At 44.4% G+C, this 27,592-nt stretch overlaps 1 protein-coding gene across 3 annotated transcripts in view; it reads left to right on the top strand.

Moving 5' to 3' along the window:
* The window catches only part of LOC145357321 (membrane-associated phosphatidylinositol transfer protein 3-like), a 409,171-nt gene that overhangs the window by 334,028 nt on the left and 47,551 nt on the right, over positions 1–27,592 (top strand). For all 3 annotated transcript variants that reach the window (XM_080210560.1, XM_080210561.1, XM_080210559.1), the window contains 2 exons: positions 11,994–12,167; positions 24,382–24,530. In XM_080210560.1, the coding sequence (XP_080066686.1) occupies positions 11,994–12,167; positions 24,382–24,530 (323 nt within the window). The remainder of the gene's footprint in view (positions 1–11,993; positions 12,168–24,381; positions 24,531–27,592) is intronic.

The raw sequence follows: 27,592 nt of genomic DNA, 5'->3' as shown, positions 1-27,592 counted from the left end.
TTACAATATTACGATAAAAGAGAGTCAGGACTTTGGTGCAGAGGGTCACAGCTGAGGGTCTGTGGGAAGGGGTTCATGGAAGTTGGTATTAGGATAATACTCTCAAGGTGATCAGAGCTTGACGCTGGAGCTGGGCATGCTAAAGGATTCCATGCAGGGCCTGGGGTAAGCATTCCTCCTCCTCCTCTTCCTTTGGACCCAGAAAAGGTACTGAATGAAAGAAGCAAGTTGTTAAAACTTATTGTAGCCTGTACTGGCGGTTCTGCCGCTGGGGAGTGAGACTCGTCATGTAGTGATGTCAATATGATACCTTGATGCAAAAAGTATCATCGGGGCAATGATCGAATATCACGTTAGCTCTGCCTGTCTTAAAAGAGACCCTTATCGTTGACAGTTCTTGACATAAAAACCATGGTGGCTGGGAATGTGGCAATTGGAATTTTTTTTGAAATGGCGTGTAGATGTTGCCGAACGGGCCAGCATTTGGAAGTTGAGAGTCAACCACATTCAGTGGATCTGATACGACATAAAAGCCAGACTAGGTAAGGATGGCAGATTTCCTTCTCTAAAGGACATTAATGAACCAGATGGGTTTTTATGACAATCAACACATTAGACTTTTTCCCTAAATTCCAGATTTTTACTTAATTCAGATTTCACCATCTGTTGTGGTGGGATTTGTGCCCAGATCCCCAGAGCTTTATGAGGAGTCTGTCGATTGCTAGTCCAGTGACAATACCACTACATCACCACCTCTCCTAATGACTGCCATCGTTCTGGTACTCAGGCTGATGCGCCACCCCTCACTTTCCCACTGTGCCTCCAATCACAGGCCTTTTCAGTCGTGTGTTTGCTGCTGGTAGGCTCAACTGTATCTCACTCGTGATCCTGTCAGCAGCAAGCACCAAGGTTCCTCAGATGGCACCTTCTAAACGCCCGACTGCTACCATCTAAAAGAACAAGGGCAATAGACACATGGGAATGCCACCACCTCCTAGTCACACGTCATCCCTGATTTGGAAATATATCACCGCTCCTTCATTGTCGTTGGGTCAAAATCCTGGAACTCCCTCCTTAAAACTGTGTACACCTCAGAGACTGCTGCAGTTCAAGAAGACAGCTCACCACCACCTTCTCAAAAGCAACTAAGGATAGGAAATAAATATTTGCCGAGCCAATGACAGCCACATCCAGTAAATGATTTTTTAATAAGTGTGGGAGAGTAAGAACCTATGATTGGAGTAGTATCCCCTCACTGATTCTATCACTTCCATGTGGTGGGGGGGAATTAATTTTCTCTCACTGCCCGCTTCCATGATTGAATTTTTTCAAGATTCTTGGGGCTTGCGAGGGCAAATTCACCATCGACTCCCGTGTATTTTGATTCCTGCATACAAAACCAGCAAGATGTCAGATTTGGTCACTGGTTTTGGATAGGTCATGTGATAGTGGGATAGTGACAGAAATGCCACAACTGGCCTTACGTCTCTGAAATTGAGGTGGGAAAATCAGCCAGGTTTCCAATACCCAATGAATAGAGAAAGAGATAAAGTGAAGCTGTGCTACCACCGATAATCAACTCGCCTGCCAATACTCATGTGAAAGTTTTTAAAGTTTATTTATTAGTGTCACAAGTTGGCTTACGTCAACACTGCAATGAAGTTACTGTGAAAATCCCCCAGTCACCATTCTCCAGCGCCTGTTCGGGAGAATTTAGCATGGCCAATGCACCTAACCAGCACGTCTTTCGGACTGTGGGAGGAAACTCATGCAGACACGGAGAATGTGCGTATTCCGCACCGTCACCCAAGCCTGGGTCCCTCGCACTGTGAGGCAGCAGTGCTAACCACTGTGCCATCGTGTGCTCGTTGGAATAAGCGTGCTTTGGAGACGGTGTTTCTGACCTACAGAACTGTACCTCAGAAGGAACCAGTGCCTTCAGCAGGATTGAAATTGATACTAACAAAAGTTAAAACAAATATGTGACTGTTCAGTGCACTGAATACAGAAAATCTTCAGGGAACTGAACCCTCTTACGAATCGCAAAATCATGAGGTCATGCTAGTTCAGTTCCTTTGAAAATTGTTTCTGCATTTAGCTGATTAGAATGTAATATTCCAATTAGCTCACGTCTATCATTGTTTTGCAAGTTTTTGCTGGAATTTATTAAGTTATTAAAAAGTAATGACTTTATTTCATGTCTGATAATATAGACGAAGTGTATATGGAAGGTGTGATGAAAAACTCTTGATATTGGAATAGACATCATGGATTCTAGGTATAATGAATTTGTCAGCAGCCATGGCTTAGCTGTCTAGCTAGCTCCATTTTATGAAATATTTACAGTATACTTTGGAGATTGTCTCCCTACAGTCTTATTTGTCCAAATTTTTAGAATGTTTACAGTATACTATCAGAATCAAATGTGCAATTTTGTATAGTCTGTCAGCTAAAATGTGAGTTCAAATATCTTCTTTAAGCTTATAAGGATGCACACTTACATGTTTTAATACTTCTGCCTCAGTTCAGTAACTACATAACATTGACTGAAACAAGATCAGTACATTCTCAGGAAGTTAAGGGCTCTCTATAAATGCGAGCTGCTTCTTTCTATAATGCCACCACAGTTTGGTGAGTGTGCACAGTACAGATTATATGTTGCAGTTCTGTTGAGCTTGTCATGTATCCCCAAGAGCTCCATGAAAATTGTGCAATGCTAAGCTAAAAAGACAGAGGAACTTCTTAAAGTTGTTCTTCACTGAAACTAACGATTATAGAATGTGATAGAATCCCTATAGTACAGGAGGAGGCCATTTGACCCATCGAGCCTACACCAAACAGCAATCCCGGCCAAGTCAAGGATGGCACAGTGGTTAGCACTGCTGCCTCTCAGCGCCAGGGACCCAGGTTCAATTCCTGGTTTGGGTCACTGTGTGGAGTCTGCATGTTCTCCCTGGTGCTGCAGTTTCTTCCCACGTTCTAAAGATGTGCAGGTTAGGTGGATTGGCCATGCTAAATTGTTCCTTACTGTCAAGGAGATTAGCAGGGTCAATGCATAGGGTTGTGGGGATAGGGCCTGGGTGGGATTGCTGTTGGTGCAGACTTGGTGGGCCAAGTGGCCTCCTTATGCACTGTCGGGATTCTGTGGATTGATATTTTATGCTGTTGATTACATTGGAACATAATCTTCAGTATTTTCAACTCGCTAAAAATAATGAGAGCAGCTCATGTCTAGTTTGAAGGCTCATTTAATGCAATTTGTTGAAATATCCTAGTGCCATGGTGATTCAGTGTGAAAATAGACCTCAGGTTAGAGTATATCAAACAGAACTATATATTATACTTGCAAAGCACTGATGTCCTGGCAACAAATCAATCTGGCACCATCCGGCATTATGTTTGAAATAATAGCAGAAAGTCAACAATCAGAACGTTGCAAAGGTTCCCTGTGTTTCAGAAAGCTTCAGTTTTGAGTTGATGTGACACTTTGATAAGCATCAGGTAATAATTACTGTCAGCAATGTTATTGTATGGATTTTTAATGTGCTCGTATTGAAGGCCTGCCTCTGCTATTCAGATGAAGGTGGTAACCTGTTACCTTAAATAGAGGTAGTTACATGTTTGTTTTAAATGTAGATGGTAACCTGTTTACTATATTTCTTACATTTCACATGTAAGAACATTAAATGGTACAAATATTGATGTGACACCAAGCCTTCCTTCCATCGTAAGGTTGGAAGTGGGGATGTTTGCTGATGGTTGGTTGCACAATATTCAGCGTCTTTCAGCAAATACTCAGGTACTGAAGTAGTCCATATTCAAATGCAGCAAGACCTGGTCAATATCCAAGCTTGCATTGATTGGTTCCAAGTAACATCTGTGCCACATAAGTGCCAGCCAATGATGACCTCTGACCAGAGAGAACTTGACCATTGCCCTTTGACATTCAAGGTCATTGCCATCGCTGAATTCCCCCATCATCAATCACTATCCTGACTTGGAACTATATTGCCATTCCTTCACTGTTGCTGGGTCAAAATCCAGGCACTACCTCCCCAACAGCAATGTGGATGCACCTACGTCACATGGACTGCAGCAGTTCAAGAAGGCAGCCCTCCAGCACCACCACAAGGGCAATTGGGGATGGGCAATGAATGCTGACCTAGCCAGCAAAGCCCACATCCCATGATTGAATAATAAAAAAAACCAAATCATATTATAATAGCTCAGATCTTGCATTTAGAGTAATGGGGAAGCTGTCAGCACTCAGTTATAATGAGCAAATCAGACTGTTAGTTCAGTTGGCAGCACAGTTAAATGCAGAAATCTGAATGTTGCTGTCTGAGATACATTGTTCCTCCGTACTGTACACTGTAGCAATCTTCAACAATAACATAACATTGAAATCAACACAATGCCATGAATTTGGGACACTTGTCCTAATTCACCATTACGAGTGCCAGAAAAGATTAGGGTTCCTGCACTCAGTAGTAAGTGAATTCCTAACAGCATGATAAAGTGATAATTTGGGGAGGCAATGGCCTAGTAGTATTATCGCTAGACCATTAAACCAGAAACTCAACAAATGTTCTGGGGACCTGGATTCGAATCCCACCACAGCAGATGATGGAATTTGAATTCAAATAAAAACAATCTGGAATTATGAATCTACTATTCTGATGACCATGAAACCATTGTCCATAATACATAGGAGCAGAATTAGGCCACTCGGCCCATTGAGCCTGCTCCACCATTCAATCATAGCTGATAATGTTCTCATTCCCATTCTCCTGCCTTTTCCCCCATAACCATGATCCCCTTATTAATCAAGAACCTATCTATCTCTGTCTGAAAGACACTCAAGGACCTAGCCCCCACAGCCTTCTGCGGCAGAGTTCCACAGATTCACCACTCTTTGGCTGAAGAAATTCCTCCTCCTTTCTGTTTTAAAGGATCATCCCTATAGCCTGAGTTTTTGTCTTTTGATTCTAGTTTTTCCTACGAGTGGTAACAGCCTCTCCACGTCCACTCTATCCAGGCCTCACAGTGTCTTGTAAGTTTCTGTAAGATGCCCCCTTATCCTTCTAAATTCCAGCGAGTACAGACCCAGAGCCCTCAACTGTTCCTCATATGACAAGCTCTTCATTCCGGGGATCATTCTTGTGATCCCCCTCTGGACCCTTTCCAAGGCCAGCACATCCTTCCTTAGATATGGGGCCCAAAACTGCTCACAGTATTCCAAATGGGGTCTGACCAGTGCCTTATACAGCCTCAGAAGTACATCCCTACTGTTGTATTCTAGCCCTCTTGACATGAATGCTAACATTGCATTTGCCTTCCTAACTGCCGACTGCACATTAACCTTAAGAGAATCTTGAACAATGACTCCCTAGTCCCCTTGTGATTTCCTAAGCCTTTCCCTATTTAGCCTCCATTCCTCCTTTCAAAGTGAATAACCTCACACTTCTCCACATTGTAATCCATCTGCCACTTCTTTGCCCACTCTCCGAATGTCCTTTCGGGGAGGAAATCTGCTGTCCTTAGCTGGTCTGGACTACATGTGATTCCAAAGCCACAAAAATGTGGTTGACTCTCAAATGCTCTCCAAGGACAATAAGGGATGGGGTAATAAATGCTGGCCAGGCAGCAATGCCCATGTCCCACAAGTGAATAAAAAGAAATTACCACCAAACGTGGCTGGAATTCTCCCAAAAAAATTTGAAGTGTTGAATTCACAGGAAAACTGGAATAAGAACATAAGAACATAAGAAATAGGAGCAGGAGTAGGCCATCTGGCCCTTCGAGCCTGCCCCGCCATTCAATAAGATCATGGCTGATCTGTCGTGGCTCAGTTCCACTTTCCCGCCCTCTCCCCATAACCCTTAATCCCCTCTCTTATCAAAAACCCATCAACCCGCTTCTTAAAAATATTTAGCGAGGCAGCCTCCACCACTTCAACGGGCAGAGAATTCCAGAGATTCACCACCCTTTGAGTGAAGAAGTTCCTCCTCAACTCCGTTCTGAACTGCCCCCCCTTTATCTTGAGGCTGTGCCCCCTAGTCCTACTGTCTTTTTTGAGCGGGAAGAGTCTTTCCACCTCTATCCTATCCATCCCATTCATCATCTTATACGTCTCAATGAGATCTCCCCTCATTCTTCTAAACTCTAACGAGTACAAGCCTAGTTTATTCAGCCTCTCCTCATAGCTCAACCCCCTCAACTCCGGTATCAGCCTAGTAAACCTCCTCTGCACTCCCTCCAAGGCCAAAATATCCTTGCGCAGGTGCGGCGCCCAAAACTGCACACAGTACTCCAGCTGCGGCCTCACCAATGCCCTATACAGCTGCAGCAAGACCTCCCTACTTTTATATTCAATCCCCCTCGCTATGAAGGCCAACATCCCATTCGCCTTCCTGACCACCTGCTGCACCTGCAGGCTGGGTTTTTGCGACTCATGCACAAGGACCCCGAGGTCCCTCTGCACTGTCGCCTGCTGCAGTTTTTCGCCACGTAAGTAATAGTCCTTCCTACCATTCTTCCTACCAAAGTGGACCACCTCACACTTGCCAACATTAAATTCCATTTGCCATTTCCTGGCCCATTCGCCCAGCCTATCTAGATCCTTCTGCAGACTCTCCACACCCTCCGCACAATTTGCCTTTCCCCCAATCTTGGTGTCATCAGCAAATTTTGACACCCTACACTCGGTTCCCTCCTCCAGATCATCTATATAAATGGTAAATAGCTGAGGCCCCAGCACCGACCCCTGGGGCACTCCACTATTTATGCTGTTTTTTTTTCGGTGGAAGGTCACACTAGAATCTCCCACACTCTGTGCACTGCAGAGCCTTCAGCATGAATATCATTACATTTCAGAGGGTGGAGCCCATTCCCACCTGGGAGGCTGAAACCAGTGGGACTATGCACATGCGCACTAGCACCGAGCTGTCAGCCTTCTGTTTGTTGGTCAGCCTGGGACCCCTGTAGTGTCACCCCCCCCCACAACCTGATCGCAACCCCACTCCTGCCACCACCCCCCCCCACCCGTCCCAGACCACCCTGATCCCCAGGCTCCAGGACTCAAAAGTGTAGACCCCCCCCCCCCACAGAGCAGTATTCAGGTTGAACACCTCTTTCCACCTGCCCTTTCACCCAAAAGTCCTGACGTTTGTTTTCTGTTCATCATTACGTGACCTGAAGTAGATGACACCCCGCTCCCCCCCCCCCCATATCAAAACCATGCTGGACTGAAACACTCTGGCAGGGTGGGAGAGGCTACTGAGCTCGGAGAATTCAATCACAGGCCTGCTAATTGCATTTAAATGATATATAAAATATCATTTAGATGCTTGTCCTGCCTCCCCTCCGATTTCCAGCATGGAGCAGAACACGCGCTGGGAGATGCTAGCGGGGCGCGAACACTCACGGGAACCCCGCGAGTTGTCTGCCACGCATTTCTCAGCTCGCTGCACTAAAAAAAAATCAGTGTAACATGATGGGAGAATCTCCCCAATGTCAGTGGCCCTGAAAATGTTATTTTCCATGTATAAAGTCTCCAGAATAAATGAAAAAATAACAACTTTATCTCCCTTAATTCTATTTCCCGAGCTTAATTCCACTCTCTGTGCACGATCTAAATCAGGCTTTTCCAACCGCAGTCTGAGCCCCTCTTTGTGGCTCCCAGTTCAAAAGCTAGTGAGATGGATCGAAGAATTTAAAGATTTATGTGGAGGACATCTCTTCCCACCACAGCCTGTGTCTGCCCCGCCTTTGCCTCTGATTTAATGATCAATATATTGTGTTTTTTTGCTCAGCAAGCTGTTTCTTTTCATACGGCTACTTTTTTTTTGAAATTCGTGTTTAATTTTGTGCCAATAACTTTCCCAAATTTGCCCATCCCCTTTCCAACATCTCGCCCCTCAGGTGTGAGAAAAATTGAAATGTCCTCCTCCCCCACAACATGAAAAGATTAGACAAGCTCTTTTTTTTTAAGAATCATAGGCGCACTCACTGTGTGGGTTTTGCACATTCTCCCTGAGCCTGTGTGGGTTTCTTCCGGATGCTCCAGTTTCCTCCCACAGTCCAAAGATGTGTGGGTTAGCTGCACTGGCCATGCTAAATTGTTCAGGGGGACTAGCAGGGTAAATATGTGGGGCTACGGGGATAGGGCCTGGGGAGAGTGCACAAGAAGGCCATTCGGCTCATCGAGCCTGCACCGACCATAATCCCACCCAGGCTCTATCTCTGGCGCCCTACACATTTACCCTACTAGTCCCCCTGACACTAAGGGGCAATTTAGCATGATCAATCAACCTAACCTGCACATTTTTGGACTGTGGGTATAAACCGGAGCATCTGGAGGAAATCCACGCAGACACAGGGAGAATGTGCAAACTCCACACAGACGGTGACCCGAGCCAGGAGCCGAACCCAAGTCCCTGGCATTGCGGGGCAGCAGTGCTAACCACTGTGCCGCCTGATCCAAATATAATCACTACTTCTTGCTTCCTACTTCCTGGGTTAAACACTACAGACCCAATTTTACCTCCACGTAAGTGGATGGGCTTTGAACGAACTAGTCTCACCTGCATGTCTGAGTAAGGATTCTTCAACCTGATTGGAAAATGGGAAAAATATAAAATGAAAATAAAAGTGAATATGGCAGAAAATCAATTTCTTGGAAGACTTGAATCCATATTAAATCGAATCGCAAACTCCGTACTGTTTATTTATGCCTGGTGATTTGTTAGTTCAGATCACCATCAAACCTTTTACAAGTTTCATGCCAAGAGGAAAGTAATAATTTGTACTACAGTCAGTTTGAGCATTTCTCAACAATTAACTGTGTGCAGGTTTAGATTTACCAGAAAATAACAAAACAGAATCCTCAGGGGAAGCATTTCTCCAGCGTTATCTTCCTTCATTAGCAATTTATTAGTCTGGGCATATTCTTTGCATGCTAATCCACAAACGGCGAATGAAATTCGAGAGGGTGTGAGTCTGCACTGGCACCATCATTATTATGTTAACACCAACTTGCAGTTAAATAGCTAAGGCTCAGATATACATAGAAACATGCATGGAAAATAGGAGCAGGATGAGGCCATTCGGCCCTTTGACTATTCCTTAAGGTCATGGCTGATCATCCAACTCATCTGGGAAAAAGCAGGATTAAGTTATTGAATTGGACGATCAGCCATGATCGTAATGAATGGAGAGTACCCTTCAAGTTCGAAGGGCGAAATGGCCTCCTCCTGCTCCTATCTTCTATGTTTCGGATAGTCTGATCCCACCTTTCCCCCCTTCACCTCAAGTGCTATATCTAACTCCTCCTTGAAAACATTCAGGGGGCAAACTTACAGTGTGGCTTCTCACACTGGTTGGTCAACATGGTAAGCTGTTAAGATTGGGTGAGAGGCAAAAAATTGAGTTTGCACCCGATTCCTCACAATGTTACCAGCCCAGTTCTGTCACCGTAATCAGCCTTGTGTCCAAGAATTGTCCGGCCTCACTCGCCTCAACGACCTCACCAGTGGAGGTCCACACCGGCGGGTCTCACATATGGTCCCCAGCAATAGGAACCAGATGTGGTGGCCTTGCCAGTGGGATTGGAGACCCTTCAGCCCCCCTGCATGGTTGGGGGGGGCAGGCAGTGCAGCTCAGGTAGTGCCAGCCTGGGACCCTGGTAATGTTCACCAGGCACCCTGGCATTGCCAGCCTGGCACGCTGGCTGTGTCCTCTGGGCACTCTGGCACCGCCCATCAGGCCCTGGGCAATGTCAAAGAGGTGGAACCTAAAGGGGGTGAAGTCTAAAGGGAGGAATGGGGCCTAAAAGAGGTGGAGCCTATAGGGGGCAGGCCCATGATGGGGAGACAGGGTGTGGGAACACCGTAAGGAAGGGTACTCTGCATCGGTGATTGCCGGGGCAGGGATTGGCTGGGGTTGGTGGGGGGGGAAGCACCTGGATGCGACGATCAGCTGGGGTGAGGGAATTGGTATAGCGATCAGCCTGGAGCGGGGTGGGCTAGGTGGAGGGGAGGTAGGGATGCTGACCAGTCAGAAGGGTTGGGTGGCTGCTGTAGAGGGGGGGGTGGCTGCTGTAGGGGAGGGGAGGGGGCCTGGGCAGGGGGGGGGTGTGATGCAATGTCTGGGGAGGGCTGGGGGAGTGACAGATTTCTCAGTGTATGATTGCATCTGGGAGGTCGCCCAAAAAAAGGGTGCGATTCTCTCCCATTTTCACAGTGTTTGGCACTTGGAATTGTTTTTACTAAGATCGGCCCCTCAATGTTTTGGCCTCAATTACTTCCTGTGCTAGTGAATTCCATAGACTGACCACCCTCTGGGCGAAGAAATTTCTCCTCATCTCTGTCTTAAATGGTCTACTCTGTTTCTTTAGACTGTGACCCCTGGTTCTGAATACGCCCACCATCAGGAACATGCTTCTTGCATCTACGCTGTCTAGTCCTTTTAGAAGTTTATAAGTTTCTATGAGGTCCCCTCCATTTCTTCTGAACTTCAGTGAATATAATCCTAACTGACTCAATCACTTCTCATACATCAGACCTGCCATCTCAGAAATCAGCCTAGTAAACCATCACTGTACACTCTCTAAAGCAAGAACCTCCTTCCTCAGATAAGGACACCAAAACTGTGCACAGTATTCCAGGTGTGGCTTCACTGAGGTCCAATATAATTGCAGCAAGACATCCCTGCTTCTGTACTTGAATCCTCTCACTATGAAGGCCAATATACCATTTGCCTTTTTTACTGCCTGCTGCACCTGCATACTTACCTTCAGTGACTGGTGTACGAGGGCGCCCAGGTCTTGTTGCACATTTCCCTCTCCTAATTTATGGCCACTAATAAATATGCTACTGTCTTATTGTTGATGTGGAGTTGGACTGGGGTAGGCACAGTGACTAGTCTCACAACAGCAGGTTAAAGTCCAGCAGGTTTATTTGATAGCACGAGCTTTCGGAGCATGTGCTGCCAAATAAACCTGTTGGGCTTTAATCTGAGGTTGTGAGACTTCTTATTGTTGAATCAGATAATGGTTTGGCAAGAGTTTTTGAACATAGTCACAATAGGGATTGCTCCAAAAATGAAGTTCTGTGGGTGAAAACGACCATTCAGTGGGCCAAGGAAAATTGTAATAATGGCAGTGGAAATTGACAGTTTACTATGATTAACTTGTTGGTCTAAAGCCAAGTAGCTTATTTCGGAACACATCAATAACTCACTATCTTTTCTTTGCTTGCTGAAGAAGGTCATGATTGTTTATACATCCCCTTCCTTCCCAACACCCACTGAATCGATGGACAATTGTGCACATTTCTCTCAATCTCTTAGTGTTAATCATAAGGTTGCCTTTGAGCATTAACCTGTTTTATACTTTTTGTTCACATTAGTGGTTTTTCTGCACTGTTGTGCCTTGAATATGGTTGGGATATTTGGTTGGGAAAATGGAGCTGTGCTTAATCTGTTCTGTTCCTTTAAGGCCATTGTACAAAAATTTCCTGCAGGTCTAAATAAACCAGTACTTTCCAATGAGCCCTTTGTGGCTTCAAGTCACACACTACATGTCGATTAGATTAATCACAGTTTGGATCTGTCTCATTTCTGGACACCTTTCTGAGGCACCAATTTAGAAAATCTGCCTTCAGAATCATAGAATCCCCACACTGCAGAAGGAGGCCATTCGGCCCAACAAGTTTGCACTGACTCTGCAACATCTTACCCAGTCCCCACTCCCAGAACCCTACATATTTAGCCCACACATTTGGGACACTAAGCGGCAATTAGCATGGCCAATCCACCTAACCACATTCTTGGACTGTGGGAGGAAACCGTAGTACCTGGAGGAAACCCACATGGGAGAATATGCAAATTCCATGCGGACAGTGACCCAAGGCTGGAATTGTAAGAGTTCCTAAGGTGGAAAGTGGTTTTAACAAGGATGATTTAATATTTGTTGTATTGTTTTACGCCCACAGCTGACCTGTTACAGAGCCATGCATCTCTCTTTCTGGAAAGTTCCAATGCGCCCACATCTCCTCACACTCTACTGATGCAGTTGCAACGAGGGTTGCGAAGAGGCAGCCAAACCAGCATTACCAGCGAGGTTTCAGGCTCATCAGAAAGCATCTTTGCAGCTAATATTGCCAGCAGTGAGTAAACATTAAAAATGTTCCATGTTTTCTTGGATTTCTATCTCTCTCATACCGAGAACCTACTTGACTAACAGCTACTCCATACGGTAAAACAGTGAGGTGATCATTATCGAACCAATCTATAAATGGAAACACTTCACATGTCATTATACTCTCAGCTGCGGTGAATACAAATTCTCTGAGCTTTTCAACCTTGTTTCTTGGAATCTGCTGACCAGACGGGAGGGGACGGGGTGGTCAAAACTCAATCCTTTTGAGAGGTGTCTTGTCTAAGGGGACTCACCAAAATATTGAGAAGAGGCCCAAGGCCCAACTTGAGGTTGGCCTCCCAGTTTGGATGTGTGCGTTTCATTTTTTTGTACTCATTTGTGGGACACTGCTGTCGCTGGCTGGGCCAGCATTTATTACCCTTCTCTAGCTGCCCAAGGGCAGTTGAGAGTCAAGCACATTGCTGTGGCTCTGGAGTCACATGTAGGCCAGACCAGGTAAGGATGGCAGATTTCCTTCCCTAAAGGACATTAGTGAACCAGATGGGTTTTCCCGACAATCGACAATGGTTTCATGATCATCAGTAGATTCTTAATTCCAGATTTTTTTTTTGTTGAATTCAAATTCCACTAACTGCTGTGGCGGGATTCAAACCCGGGTCTCCAGAACATTAGCTGAAGTTTCTGGATTAATAGTTTAACAATAATACCACTAGGCCATTACCTCCCTGAGTCTGGCAAGCGATACATCAAATTGAAAGTCTGCTCTGTTGTAATAAAGGTTGTAATAAGGCATCTCCACATCATGTAATAAAGGATCTCATAGCGTTACTTTAAAAAGGTGAAAGGAGTTTTCCCAATGCCTTTTCTATCACGTATCAATTCAATCAAACAGATTAACCTGGCTCTTTATCTCATTGATGTTTGTGGGATCTTGCTGTGCACAGATTGGTGGCCATTTTCTTGCGGAACAGTTGACTGCACTTCAAAATTGAGATGTCTTTAGGATGTGAATGACACAATATAAAATGCAAACAGTTTTTTTTCACCATGAAGCCGTGATGAGTATATGGGATTTAATGGGATTGAGGGTTATAGATAGGCCTGGTAGGTAGGGATGTGATCGGTGCAAATTGTGGGCCGAAGGGCCTGTTTGTGCTGTAGTGTTCTACGTTCTATGAAGCCTTTGATAGAGGTTTGGTTGTAAACTAAACTTCCAAATCAATCATCCAGGAACAAACTTGGATTTGCTTGCTGTGTCCTTGAGTATGAGGGGATGAATAGACCTCTAACGCGGTTGTAGATTGCTGGCAAAATTTGAAATAAAAGCGTATTCTATTTCTGAAATAATTTTATGGAGGTAGGAACATTGCCCACTATAGTACTCACAGTGCCACTGTTATGGTTTCTGAGTGACATATCAAGCTCAAACACCATCCAGACCATCAAAAACGATCCCTTGTTGCACCATTAAGAAGACGAATATGAGAAGCCACTCTTTTTTATGACTAGTCACAAAAATAAAATGCAACTCAGAATTATGTCTGAATTGGGCAGTATGGTGGCACAGTGGTTGGCACTGCTGCCTCATAGCGCCAGGGATCCGGGTTCAATTCCGGCCTTGGGTGACTGTGTGGATGTTTCACATTCTCCCTGTGTCGTGTGGGTTTTCTCCGGGTGCTCTGGTTTCCTCCCACAGTCCAAAGATGTGCAGGTTAGGTGGATTGACCATGCTAAATTGCCCCTATGTGTCAGAGGGATTAGCAGGGGAAATAGGTGGGATTACAGGGATAGGGCCCGGGTGGGATTGTTGTCAGTGTAGAGTCGATGAGCTGAGTTGTTTCATTCTGCACTGTTGGGATTTTATGATTCTTCTATGGTATAACATGAGAGACACCCTAACACTTGTGAGTAGCATATCTGGAAAGAAGCTACAAGTTCCAGGGAATTGCAAGATAGAGTAACATCTCTTGGGACAAAAATCAGCATGTAAACCCAGCTATAACTTCCACAAGACTCAAGGCTTAAGGCAAACCTATAATAAAGATACAAAAGGCAATCATAATTATGTTACTGTGGAGCATACATTTTTAAAGCCTTGGTTAGTAAAACCCTTTCTCAACCTCTTCCCATTATTGGTGACTGGCTGGCCACATTGGGTTTGTAGCTTTAAGAATATGATGATTGGTTTTCATTCCCGTTTGTTCGTTACTGTTAAGTACCGTGCATTACTTACAGTTGCTGGTTTATGAATGTGAAATTTGAGCCAATTAAGTGAGCATGCTAATCTATCACCAATGGCTTTGCTGAATTTTCAACTAATTTAATTTTGCTTTGTAGAATAATTTCTGTTTAATATTTGTGACTTACTGTGAATAATGACACAGAATATTCTCTGGGAACACGTCACGTTCTAGCACATATATTTTCACTTGCATTTTGCATATCTCTACGTGTAAATTTTATATCACACTTGGACCAAAAACTGCACAATTCTTGTTACAAAATGATCTCATCAGTAATTAGCAAATAGAAAGCAGAGGTGAAAATCAAAGATCATGCAGTTGGAAAATAAAGGAGACAGATTTAAGCCAAATGAAATAGCCCACTTGATTGGCACCACATCCACAAACATTCACTCCCTCCACTACCGACGCTCTTGTAGATAGCAGCAGTATGTGCTATCCACAAGATGCACTGCAACAATTCACCAATGATCCTTAGACAGCACCTTCCAAACCCACGACCACTTCCTTTGAGAAGGTCAAGGGTAGCAGGTACATGAGAAGACCACCACCTGTAAGTTCCCCTCCAAGCCACTCGCCCGTCTGACTTGGAAATATATTGGATCCTGACGAAGGGGGTAACCCCGAAAGCTAGTGAGTATATTATCAAATAAATAGGTTGGACTAAAACCTGGTGTTGTCAGACTTTTTACTATTGGAAATATATTGCCATTCCTTTGCAGTTGCTGGGTCAAAATCCTGAAATTCCCCCCCAGCGGCATTGTGGGCCAACGCGCAGCATGTGGACTGCAGTGATTCAAGAAGGCAGCTCACCACCATCTTCTCAAGGGCAGCTAGGGATGGGCAATAAATGCTGGCCAGCCAGCAATGGCCATGTCCCATGAATGAATAACAAAAAAGGGGAAATCTTTGTCACATGCTAAGTGGTACGGATTTGGACTGCAGTGCCTGCTGGACTGATAGATACAGATTCATTAATTGCTTTCAAAGGGGAATTGTATGAATTCTTGATGGTTAAAGGTTGCAGAGATAGAAAGGAAGGGCTGGGGAGTGCAACTAATTGGATTAGCCTTTGCAAGAACCAGTGCAGACTCAATGGGATGCATGGCCTCTTTCTGCACTGTGCTGTTCTATGAAGCTAGGATTCTCCATTAAGATCTGCGGATAGTGGAAATGATGAGATTGATTCCTACCAGCCTGTTCTTTACAGCTGTTAAGCCTAGCTCTGGCATGTGATCAGAATGACAATGTAACAAAGGATGTCAATCATTTTAGTGGTTGGGAATATAAAGCAGTGTCTTACATAAATGATAGCAATCTGATGTTATTGCATCAATTGTCTCCAAGACAATTATTCAAAATATGCAATGTGCTGCAATATTTTGACCCAAGAATCTTTGTGAAATCTGGTTTTTAGGTATGGATTTGTTTGGACACAACGATGCAAATTTTTCTGTATTTGTCTTTAGGTAGAATAAAGTTGGTACAGTAAGTCCGTGTAAATGGGTGATGAAGGCAGGATATATGTCATGCCTGTCCTGATGAAACGGAAATGCAAAATCGATTACAGAATCCCTGCAGTGCAGAAGGAGGCCATTCGGCCCATTGAGGCTGCACCAACAACAATCCCAACCAGACCCTATCCCAGTGACCTCACATACTTACCCTGCTAATCTCCCTGACAGCAAGGGGCAATTTAGCATAGCAATCAACTTAACCCGCATATTTTTTTTAGAGTGGAGGAGGAAATCAGAACACCTGGAGGAAACCCATGTTGACATGGGAAGAATATGCTCACTCCACACAGATAGTCAGCTGAGACCGGGATTGAACCTGGGTCCCTGGCACTGTGAGGCAGCAGTGTTAACCACTATGCCACCGTGCCTCTCCAGTAGTTGTAAGGAGAGTGCTATCTGCATTTTTGCTCTGTTTTTATATTGTCCGTGTATATACAAAGCTTAGTTTCCTGATGGAAATGTTGTTTATTCCTTTTTAATGAAGATTGTAATTAATGTTTTAAACGTTTGTGGAATGTAATTCAATTTTAACGGTCAGTAATGTGCTGTAATTGAACTTTTCACAGCATCTCCCCTTACAGCAAGCAATTTAATCAGTATTTCTTTAGTCTCTTTATGAAGCTTTGGATCTAAATATTCATATTTATTTCATGACTCATTCATCAGCAAAATAGTACCTTAGGCTGATACAGCCTTGCGAGTATAATACTTAACCCATTCCACAGGCTCTTCAAGAACCTTCTTCCATTGAAGGAAAAGTTGACGTGATTGACAATATTAATCACACCATCAAAAATGATACAGATGAGAGAGGCCATTCAATCCATTTTACTTCAAACATTCAGAAAGACCCAGATATGCTCAATCCTAACATCCGATGATTATGGGACTTTTATCTCATTTTATATCCAGAAGTCCATTTCATGTCCAGTTCACTCTTGATACAAATAAATTCCTGACATCAGTCAAAGAACAAAGAAAATTACAGCACAGGAACAGGCCCAATCAAGTCTGCACCGACCAGGCTGCCCGACTGAAATAAAACCCCTCACCCTTCCAGGGACCATATCTCTCTACTCCCATCCTATTCATGTATTTGTCCAGATGCCCCTTAAAAGTCACTACTCTATCTGATTCCACTTCCTCCCCCGGCAGTGAATTCTAGGCATCCACCACCCTCTGTGCAGCCTTAGCCTCGTACATCTCATTTAAACCTTGTCCCTTGTACCTTAAACCCATGCCCCCTAGTAATTGACTCTTCCACCGTAGTGAATAAGCTTCTGACTCTCCTGCCTTAATATACATTTGATTAGTTTGTCCTTTTGACCGAGTGTCACAGTTTGGAGAGTCAATGGGCTGAATGGCCTCCTTCTGCACCCATTGTATGGCTCAAAATAGTATTTCTGATTTACCCTTTGTATGCTGTTGTTGTAAATATCTCTCTGAAATTGCCTCTTTCCCAATTCCTTGTGATTAGATGATGTAATGCTAGGGGTCAGTTTTATAGGTTCATGTTGAAGTTCTACCTTACGTTATGGTGACCAGAATGGAGGCAATATTCAAGATATAATCTGGCCAGAAGGTTATACCATTTGAGTGTGACTTCCTCCAATTTGTGCTTGATTGTCTTGACCATGTTTGAATCATTTTCAGCAATTCCCTTCATAACCCACTGGTGACCTTGTTACTCTTAAATTATCCACTTAAATTTTCCAAGTCTGCTTCCGTGGTGAGTGACCTCAGCATGTACTGGCTGCAGCCTAGGTACCTCACTCCTTGCTACGGACAGAGAAAATTTAACACATTAAAATCTTTTTCATTGAAGGAATGAGCTACAAATGCGCTGAAAATACACAACTCGACCTCAGCCTCACCTCTCTCCACAACTCTGGCTCTTTTTTTTCACACTGCTTGGACGACATCTAGAACTGATTGAGAAGAAATGTCCTCCATATGAATAGAGGGAAGACTGAAGCGATTGTCTACTGTCCCCAAAATCTACAATCGGGAGATGTTCCTACAGCAGGGTTTACAATGGTTCCCAGGAATGCTCACCCTGCTAGTGGGGACAGAACCTATTGAGACCCCTTGGGAGGTCAGGGGCATAGCAGGGCTTCCCTTTGGGAAGGGGCAGTCTGGCAGTGCCAGCCTGGCACCCTGGCACTGCCCAAGGGACAGTCTGGCACTGCCCACTAAGCAGTGCCAAGGGGGCACCAGGCAGTGCCAAAAGGGCAAGGTCAGAGGGGGAAGGGACCTACTGGGGAGGTGATCAGTGGTGGAGGGGGATCTATTCTGCAATGGGATCAGTGGGGGATGGAATGAGGGGTCAGTTGGGGATTTCCATTGCAGGGGGTGAGGCTGGCCATGGAGCTGGGTGTTTAGCCAGGGCTGGCCATCATTTGTGGGGAGAGCGGGGCTGGCTGGGGGTGAGGGGGGAGGTCATGGCTGGCCCTTGTGGGGGATGATTGTGGCTGGCCCGGGGGTGGGGGTCTGGTAGGTCAGCATTTTCCCACCTGTTGGACGCTTATTTTTTTTTCGGAGAATCCCGGCCTACAGTTACAATCTTGCTGCATTTAGAATGATTTCTAGCCCAGATATTGCCAAAGCTGCCTGTTTCCACTCCCATAACAACTCTCAGATTCCCCTCAGACCAATGAAACTAAAATTCCATTCATTTTTTAAAAATTATCTATTAAATATCAGAAACAGGGCTGATTTGAGGCCATTTTATCATTTGTGGGGTTCAGAAAATAGTTACAAATGCCTTACAGGTGGAACATAAGATTTTATAATCTAATTTCTTGGTAATTACACTCAACTAATCCTCTTCATCAGCCATTGGCTAAAATAAACTGAAATCAGTCGAATTCTTAAAATATGATATCAGGTTAAAATATTTCTGCTGTGATTAAATAAAAATGGCAGCCTTTATCTGAAGAGTTTGGTTGACTTGAAGATTAACTGAGACAACCTTCAGCCTCATCTCTGTGACATTCCCTAGCCCCAGACAACAGGACGGTATATGGTGCCATCAATCGTTCAGTGTCCTTACATGCTCCAACCATCACGCAGTTATTTTTATCAAAAATAGATTTGTCAACATCTGTTAGTACCATGACCTCATTGAACAAGGTGCATCTGTGCATCATGCTTGTGTTGCTGTGGGAGATACGATATGGTAATTTTATTTGGCACCATCCGGTCACCAAATTTGATCATTTTTATAGTCACCCATTCCTAGTTGGAGTTCATTTCATATAAATTCACTTCTTTCTTACGGGAGTTTACTTCTCAATTATGGATCAGTTTTAAATTGGTGTCCAGAACCATTCTTTAGCTCCTGATTTTAAAGCAAACTTTTTTCTTTAGTGTGACACGCAAGGTTGGACTTTCCCAACGATCTGAAATCCTGGGCTGACAGTGGGGGCTGACACTAAGTGCTGGCTGGTGGCAGGGCACTGGGTGACACTTTAATGATAGTTAACATATACGGGATGGCGGGGTGGGGGGTTACCCTCTGTGGGCCATAGGGCAACCAGTAAATGAGGACCATTCCCTGGGAACCCGCTCACAACCCATGAGGTTTTACCAAGCTGTCTTTATTTTTATTCATTCAGAGGACATGGGCATCACTGGCTGGCCAGCATTTATTGTCCATCCTTAGTTGCCCTCAGAGAGCATGGAGGTTTACAGTGTGGAAACAGGCCCTTCGGCCCAACTTGTCCATGCTGCCCCTTTTTTTAAAACCCCTAAGTTAATTCCAATTGCCCGCATTTGGCCTACATATCTCCATACCCCTCATATCTATGTAACTATCTAAATGTTTTTTAAAAGATAAAATTGTACCTGCCTCTACTACTACCTCTGGCAGCTTGTTCCAGACACTCACCACCCTCTGTGTGAAAAAATTATCTCTCTGGACACTTTTGTATCTCTCCCCTGTCACCTTAAACCTATGCCCTTTAGTTTTAGGTTCCCCATTCTTTGGGAAAAGATATTGACTATCTACCTTGTCTATGCCCATCATTATTTTGTAGATCTCTACAAGGTTACCCCTCAGCCTCCTATGCACCAGAGAAATAAGTCCCAGTCTACTCAGCCTCTCCTTATAACTCAAACCATCAAGTCCCAGTAGCATCCTAGTACATCTTTTCTGCACTCTTTCTACTTTAATAATGTCCTTTCTATAATAGGGTGACCAGAATTGCACACAGTATTCCAAGTGTAGCCTTATTAATGTCTTGTACAACTTCAACAAGACTTCCCATCTCCTGTATTCAATGTTCTGACCATGAAACCAAGCATGGCAAATGCTTTCTTCGCCACTCTGTTCACCTGTGACTCCATTCTCAAGGAGCTATGAGCATGTATCCCTAGATCTCTTTGTTCTGTAACTCTCCCCAGTGCCCTACCATTAACTGAATAAGTTCTGCCCCGGTTCAATCTACTAAAATGCAACACCCCGCATTTGTTTACATTAAACTCCACTTGCCATTCGTCAGCCCACTGCCCAATTGATCAAGATCCCATTGCAGTTGGAGATAATTTTCTTCACTGTCCACTATGCCACCCATCTTGGTGCCATCGGCAAACTTACTAACCATGCCCCCTATATTCTGATCCAAATCATTAATATAAATTACAAATAACAGTGGGCCTAGCACTGATCCCTGAGGTGCACCGCTGGTCACAGGCCTCCAGTTTGAAAAACAACTCTCTACAGCCACCCTCTGGCTTTTGTCAAGAAGCCAATCTTGTATCCATTTAGATACCTCGCCTTGGATCCCGTGAGAGTTAACTTTATGCAACAACCTGCCGTGCGGTACCTTGTCAAAGGCCTTGCTAAAGTCCATGTAGACAATATCAACTGCACTGTCCTCATCTACCTTCTTGGTTACCCCTTCAAAAAACTCAGCTGAGAGTCAACCACATTGCTGTGGCTCTGGAGTTGCATGTCGGCCAGACCAGGCAAAGATGGCAGATTTCCTTCCCTAAAAGATATTAGTGAACCAGATAGGTTTTTCCGACAATCAACAATGGTTTCATGGTCATCAGTAGATTCTTAATTCTAGATAATTTTAAGTTAAATTAAAATTCCACCATCTGCTGTGGCAGGGTTCGAACCCAGGTCCCTGGAACATTAGCTGAGTTTCTGGGTTAATAGTTTAGTGATAATACCACCAGGCCATCACCTTCCTAATTAGCATCAGGCCCTCCTGACCCAGGTTAAAATGCTGGCAAGAGTAGGAGATTACTTTTAATTTGGCATTTACGTGCCTCAATTTGGCTGCCCAGTGGGTGGCAGCCCCACTGAGGTACCCGTTGCTGACTGCATGCTGTGTTGATTTCCCTTAGGCCCCACCATCTGCCATGTTACCAGTCCTGCACCTCCCAGCCTGTTACTTACCAGATGGCAAAAACCAGCCCACAATATTCTACAGCATTTGAAGTTGTGCTGTTACCAGTGTGGCCAACTGGTCTGCAACTTCCATCTAAAAGGACCCATATGAAGGCAGTGAACTGTTTAGTTATACAAAATAAAAGCAGAAAGTGATGGAAAAGCTCAGCAGGTCTGGCAGTATTTGTGGAGGGAGAAACAGAGTTAATGCTGGAATTCTCCAGTCATTCACGCCCTGCTTCTACTGGCGGGCGTGGAGGGAGAATTTGGTGCCCAGCCAAATGTCTGTTCATTGCAGCGGGACCGGAGAACCCCAGCCACGAGCAAGGTTGGAAAATCCAGCCCAGTGTTTCAAGTCCAGTAAGACTTTTCTTTAAAATTGCTTTTACCTTCAGTTACCTGCCTTTAACCTCTGTGCACAAGCTAGATTCTAAAATGATACTGGTAGTCTCAGAGAGATTCTTAAATTTGCTGATCCATATTGTCTGTTAAATTAATCAGTGGCAACCATTAAGGAGTGGAAAATGGAAGAGAACTCTTTCCTTCATTGCATAACAGGAATAGGCATCATTGCAAGAGTTGCTTCAGAAGGGCAAGGTATTAATTTGGGGATAGAGGTGTACTGTGCACCATATCCTAACTTTCTGTAAATCACACCATCTGAAATGAGGAGAAACATGTTGCATTGAGAAGTGACCCTTATTCTTCATGTTTAATACAGGCATCAGATCCAGAGGAGAGAGAGATATTTAGAGGTGGCACTGTGGTTGGAATTTAACCTCACGGTGCCAAGAACACGGGTTCAATTTCAGCCTTGGGCCACTGTCTGTGTGGAGTTTGCACATTCTCCCTGTGTCTGCGTGGGCTTCCTCCAGGTGCTCTAGTTTCCTCCCATACTGCAACGATGTACAGGTTAGGTTGATTGGTCAGGCTAAATGGCCCATAAGTATCAAGGGGATTAGCAGGGTAAATATAGGGCTATGGTGATTGGGCCAGGGTGGGATTGTTGTCGGAGCAGGCTCGATGGGCCAGATGGCTTCCTTCTGTACTGTAGGGATTTTATGATTAGTAATGTTCATTAATAAGCACTCCATTACAACTCATTACATGCGTCTTTTATGAGATCACTGTCACTTACACTCGCAAGGACGTTTTCTCTTTTAGATATTCATGACAGGGAGATGTCTCTGTTCACACTCTCTAGCTATTCCCAAATTCTTTGCTGCACATTTAGCAACTAACATTCTCGCACCAGCCTACGCTTCACTGCTGGGACTTGTATCTTTGTATCAGGATTACTAGCTACACTACGTACAAATCCATACTGAGGTCTACTAGGAAACATTCAATCAATGGTAAGTTATTGGCAAGTGCACAGTAATTTTTAAAACTCATTTGTGGGATGTAAGCTTCGCAGACTAGGCCAGCACTTATTGCCCTTCCCTCGTTGCCCTCGAGACGGTTGTGGCAAGTTGCTCAAGAGTAACTAGGGATGGATGCCAAATGCAAGCCAGCAAAGCCTACATACAGTAAATTAATTTTTAAAACATTGGTAAGGTAAGTGCATTATATCCCTTCCTTAATCATATTCCTTCATTTGTTCCTTTTTTCCCCATAAATGTACAAATTATGTGTTAATTATACATTCTTGCTTGTTTCCCCCCTTACCTTACCTCCAAATGAGTTTCCCAATATCAATCTCCCTATCTGAGATGTTTGGGACAAAAGAAGGATCAATAGAGAAATGTCCGGGTCTTGGGATAGGGAAGTTTTGCTGCAAGGCGTTGGTGAGGCCGCACCAAGAGTATTGTGTGCGGTTTTGGTGATGTTATCTGAGGAAGGATGCCCTTGCTATAGTGGGAGTACAACAAAGGTTTACCAGACTGATTCCTGGGATGGCAGGTCTGTAATATGAGAGACTAAATTGGTTAGGATTGTATTCATTGGAGTTTAGAAGAGTGAAAGGGGTTCTTGTAGAAACTTATAACATTCTAACAGGGTTAGACAGGGTAAATTCAGAAAGAATGTTCCCAATGGTGGTGGAGTCCAGATCTAGAGGTCACAGTTTGAGGGTGAGGAGAAATTTCTTCATCCAGAGGGTGGAATTCACTACCACAGAAAGCAGTTGAGGCCAAAACGTTATCTGATTTCAAGAAGGAATTAGATATAACTCTAGGAGCTAAAGGGATTAAGGGATATGGGGGAAGGGGCAACCAGGATATTCAATTCTATGATCAGCCATGATCAAAATGAATGGTGGAGCAGGCTCGAAGAACTGAATGGCCAACTCCTGTTTCTGGTTTTTATGTTTCTATGTTATCTGCTTTTTGTACTTGTGAACTTGCATCTGGTCCAAATACTTTGTTTTGGTGGATAATGATTTTTAAATAATCTGACATGGGATGTGGGAATCGCTGGCAAGGTCAGCGTTTATTGCCCTTGAACTGAGTGGCCATTTCAGAGGGTAGCAAAGAGTCAACCACACAGCTCTCGGAGTCACCTGTAGTCAGTCTGGGTAAGGATGGCAGATTTCTTTCCCTAAAGAATATCAGCGAACCTGATGGGTTTTTATGACAATTGACAGTGGTTTCACAATCATTATTAGACTTTTAATTCCAGATTTTTATTATTTTCATTTATTTGCAGTGGTACGGTTTAAAACCTGGTCCCCAGAGAATTATCCTGGGTCAATGCATTGTTTAAGTTAAAGTTTTAAAGTTTAAAGTTGAGTTTATTTATTAGTGTCACAAGGAGGCTTGTATGAGAGTGACAGTGCCACAACTCTAGTGCCTCCCTGCAGAGGAGATCAAGGCAGAAGACCTGATGGCATCACAGATATGAGATATAAGACATATGAAGGCCTGACCCATTAGTCTCCAAATCTCTGCTGCTATGATGTAGCCATACTTTGATGTGATGCAAAGCTGTTAATAAAATAGGATTATTGGGTCTTGCATTCAATAAACTGTTTAAGCACACTCATAATCACAATGTTTAGCTTGATTTTAGGCTAGAGTAATATCATGTGTATTAAACCGGATAATATTTGCTTGCATCCCACAGTTACTACAAAATGGTGGGGGCCAAAAAGGATCGACTACGCACTGTACTGTCCTGATGCATTAACAGCCTTTCCGACTGTGGCACTACCACACCTGTTCCATGCCAGCTACTGGGAATCAACTGATGTGTTGGCATTTGTTTTACGGCAGGTAACTTTTTTTTTCTCGCACCCTAGCTATGACTGTAACACTACATTCTGCACACTCCCTTTTCGTTCTCTATGAACGGTATGCTCTGTCTGTATAGCGCGCAAAAAACAATACTTTTCACTGTATGTTAATACACGTGGCAATAATAAATCAAATTAATTCACTTTGAGGTAATTTAGGCTGGTAAGTTAGCATTGCAGGGTAAAGTGGGCGAAGCAAGGCTCCTCACAGAGGTTGCCTTGCTATGTTAAATCTGCTGCTCACATGCTGGGCATTGAGGCTCCACATGGCCCACATTTGTCTCATAGATTGTATTCTTGTATCTGTTTCAAGTGGTAGTGTGTACAAGCTGGTTAAAGAGTTCGGTCACTTGTGTCGACTTGGGCCTTGAATGAACATGAGAAGTCAAGTTACAAAGTCACACTCGAGAGGATTTTAAATCATCTCCTCTGCAAGCTGTTAATTTGCACAGTTTAAGTAAAACACTGTTCTTCATGAAGCAATATGACTATCGTACATCAGGTATTGATGTAAGCTGGAGTCCATGATATTGGACATCTTCCCATAGACTGCAATACATACGGGTAGAATATTGGAGGAGAGTCTGTCATCTGACATTGATGGTAGACAATTGTAAGAAGTCAGAAGAGAAGACTAAGGAATGACCCGATAGCAGTCTTTAAGAATCGGAAATGTTTTAGAGTAGGCATGGAGATAATGGCCTAGATCTTGTGTGGAATGGCAGTCATTATAGGATTGCGCTCTGCTCAAATATTCATCTGCTTTACACTACTGTTCCGGGATCTGAGCCCGGCTGTCCCAGAAATAAGCAGCACAGCATCACTCAGAGTGCACTGCCCCAGCAGAGTAGAATCCAGGGGCAAGTTAGGACACACCCTCGTTTTATGATACTGACTGCTGTCTTGGAAGCTGAAATGTCTAGTTTGGATGTTTGGTGAAGGGATGGGTGGAGGAATGAGTGAATGGGTAGGGTGGTAGATGTGTGGTAAGTGGGTTGGGTAGGTGAGATGGCAGATGGATAAACTGGCATGTGGGTGAGGTGGCAGGTGAGTGAGACAGTAGTTAGGTGAGAAAATAGGTGGGTGAGGTTGCAGATGGATAGGATGCCAGGTTGATGCAGCGGTAGTTAGGTAGGATGGCAAGTGGATGAGATGGGAGGTGATGTGAATTGATAGGCGGGTGATGTTGTTGGGTTTGTGGGTAGTGGACGGGCAGCGGGTAGTCAGGTCAGGGTGGATCACCTTCCAGGAGCAGAGGCAGTCGGATCTCTGAGGGCCACCTTCACTGGGGCAGCTGATAAATACAGGATGGAGCTTGGGGCCTTCACTCATCTTCTGGGAGTGGAGGCAGGACTTGCAAGGGACAACTCCACTGGGGCAGCTGATAAATACAGAGTGACGATCAGGGCCTTTACTCACTTTCTGAGAGCGGAGGCAGCCGGACCTGCGAGGACCGCCTCCACTGGGGCAGCGGGCTGAGTTTGTGAAAGTAATCCAGGAGTGATGTTACAGAGAAGCAGTAAATTCATTGGTTGGTGAGAAGCTCTTGTTAGGGATTATGGTTAAACACGAGAACACAAGAAATAGGAGCAGGAGTAGGCCATCTAGCCCTTCAAGCCTGCCCCGCCATTCAATAAGATCATGGCTGATCTGTCGTGGCTCAGTTCCACTTTCCCGCCCTCTCCCCATAACCCTTAATCCCCTCTCTTATCAAAAACCCATCAACCCGCGTCTTAAAAATATTTAGCGAGGCAGCCTCCACCACTTCAACGGGCAGAGAATTCCAGAGATTCACCACCCTTTGAGTGAAGAAGTTCCTCCTCAACTCCGTTCTAAACCGCCCCCCCTTTATCTTGAGGCTGTGCCCCCTAGTCCTACTGTCCTTTTTGAGCGGGAAGAGTCTCTCCACCTCTATCCTATCCATCCCATTCATCATCTTATACGTCTCAATGAGATCTCCCCTCATTCTTCTAAACTCTAACGAATCAGAAGAACATATCATTTATAAAGAAGTAGCCTCTTGAATTTCAGTAAGGAACATTAGCAATGGGGAAGTAAAGTTAAATCAGGTCAAGTGAAATAAGATAATAAAGTAAACAAAGTAAAATAAATTTAGAGAGTGGAGTGGGAGGAAAAAAGAGAGGGGGAAAGAACAAGATTGAGAGTGGAGTGCGAGCTTGGATTTTGGGGATCCTGAGGTAAGGCCAGGATTCAAAGGTAACCCAGGGCAAGTGGAAATAGTAGATTGGGTGAGTACAATAAGGTATTTACTACTTCATTATTGATAGTTTTTAAATCTTTATTTAGTATTTTATCGTTCACAGTAATGAGGATCAGGGAAGAAGAGCCCCAGATTATTTGATTTTAAGTATCTTCCAAAAAGGATTTTTAAAAAGGGGCATCATGGCAGGAGAGTTGGATGCTGTGGGATGCTCCTCCAGTTGTATGTGGGAAGCCAGTGCTTGGAGCTTACACACGCGCAGCAAGTGTCTCCAGCTGCAGCTCCTGGAAGCGTGGGTTTCAGAGCTGGAGCAACGGTAGTGGAGCATCTGCGAGCTGGAGAATACCATGGATAGCACATACAGAGAGCACATACAGGATTATCCTACTGCAGGCTAGACTCCACTGGAAATGAACAGGTGATCATTGGGCATAGCATGAGGAGTAGGCAGGCAGTGCATGAATCTCCTGTGGCCATTCCTCTTCGAAACAGGTATACTACTCTGGATACCGTTGAGGGGAATGGCCTCCCAGTGGAAATCAGCAAAGGTTAAATTCACTGCACCCACAATTGACTCTTCTGTACAGGGGGGCGGGATTAAGAATGTGAGAATGTAATAATTATGGGGGGTTCAGTTGTAAGCGGAAAAGATAGGCATTTCTGTGGCCGCAAGCAAGACTCCAGGATGGCATGTTGCCTCCCTGGTGCTAGGGTCAATGATGTCTCAGAGTGGCTACAGGAATTCTGGAGGGGGAGAGTGAGCAGCCAGTGGTCGTGGTACACATTGGTACAAACAACATAGGTGAAAGAAAGAAAGGAGG

Source organism: Carcharhinus amblyrhynchos, chromosome 23 (assembly GCF_965287045.1).
Source record: "Carcharhinus amblyrhynchos chromosome 23, sCarAmb.v2.hapA, whole genome shotgun sequence".
Taxonomy (NCBI): Eukaryota; Metazoa; Chordata; class Chondrichthyes; order Carcharhiniformes; family Carcharhinidae; genus Carcharhinus; species Carcharhinus amblyrhynchos.
Note: the sequence above shows the minus strand (reverse complement) of the source record. Positions and strands in the feature narration are given on the sequence as shown.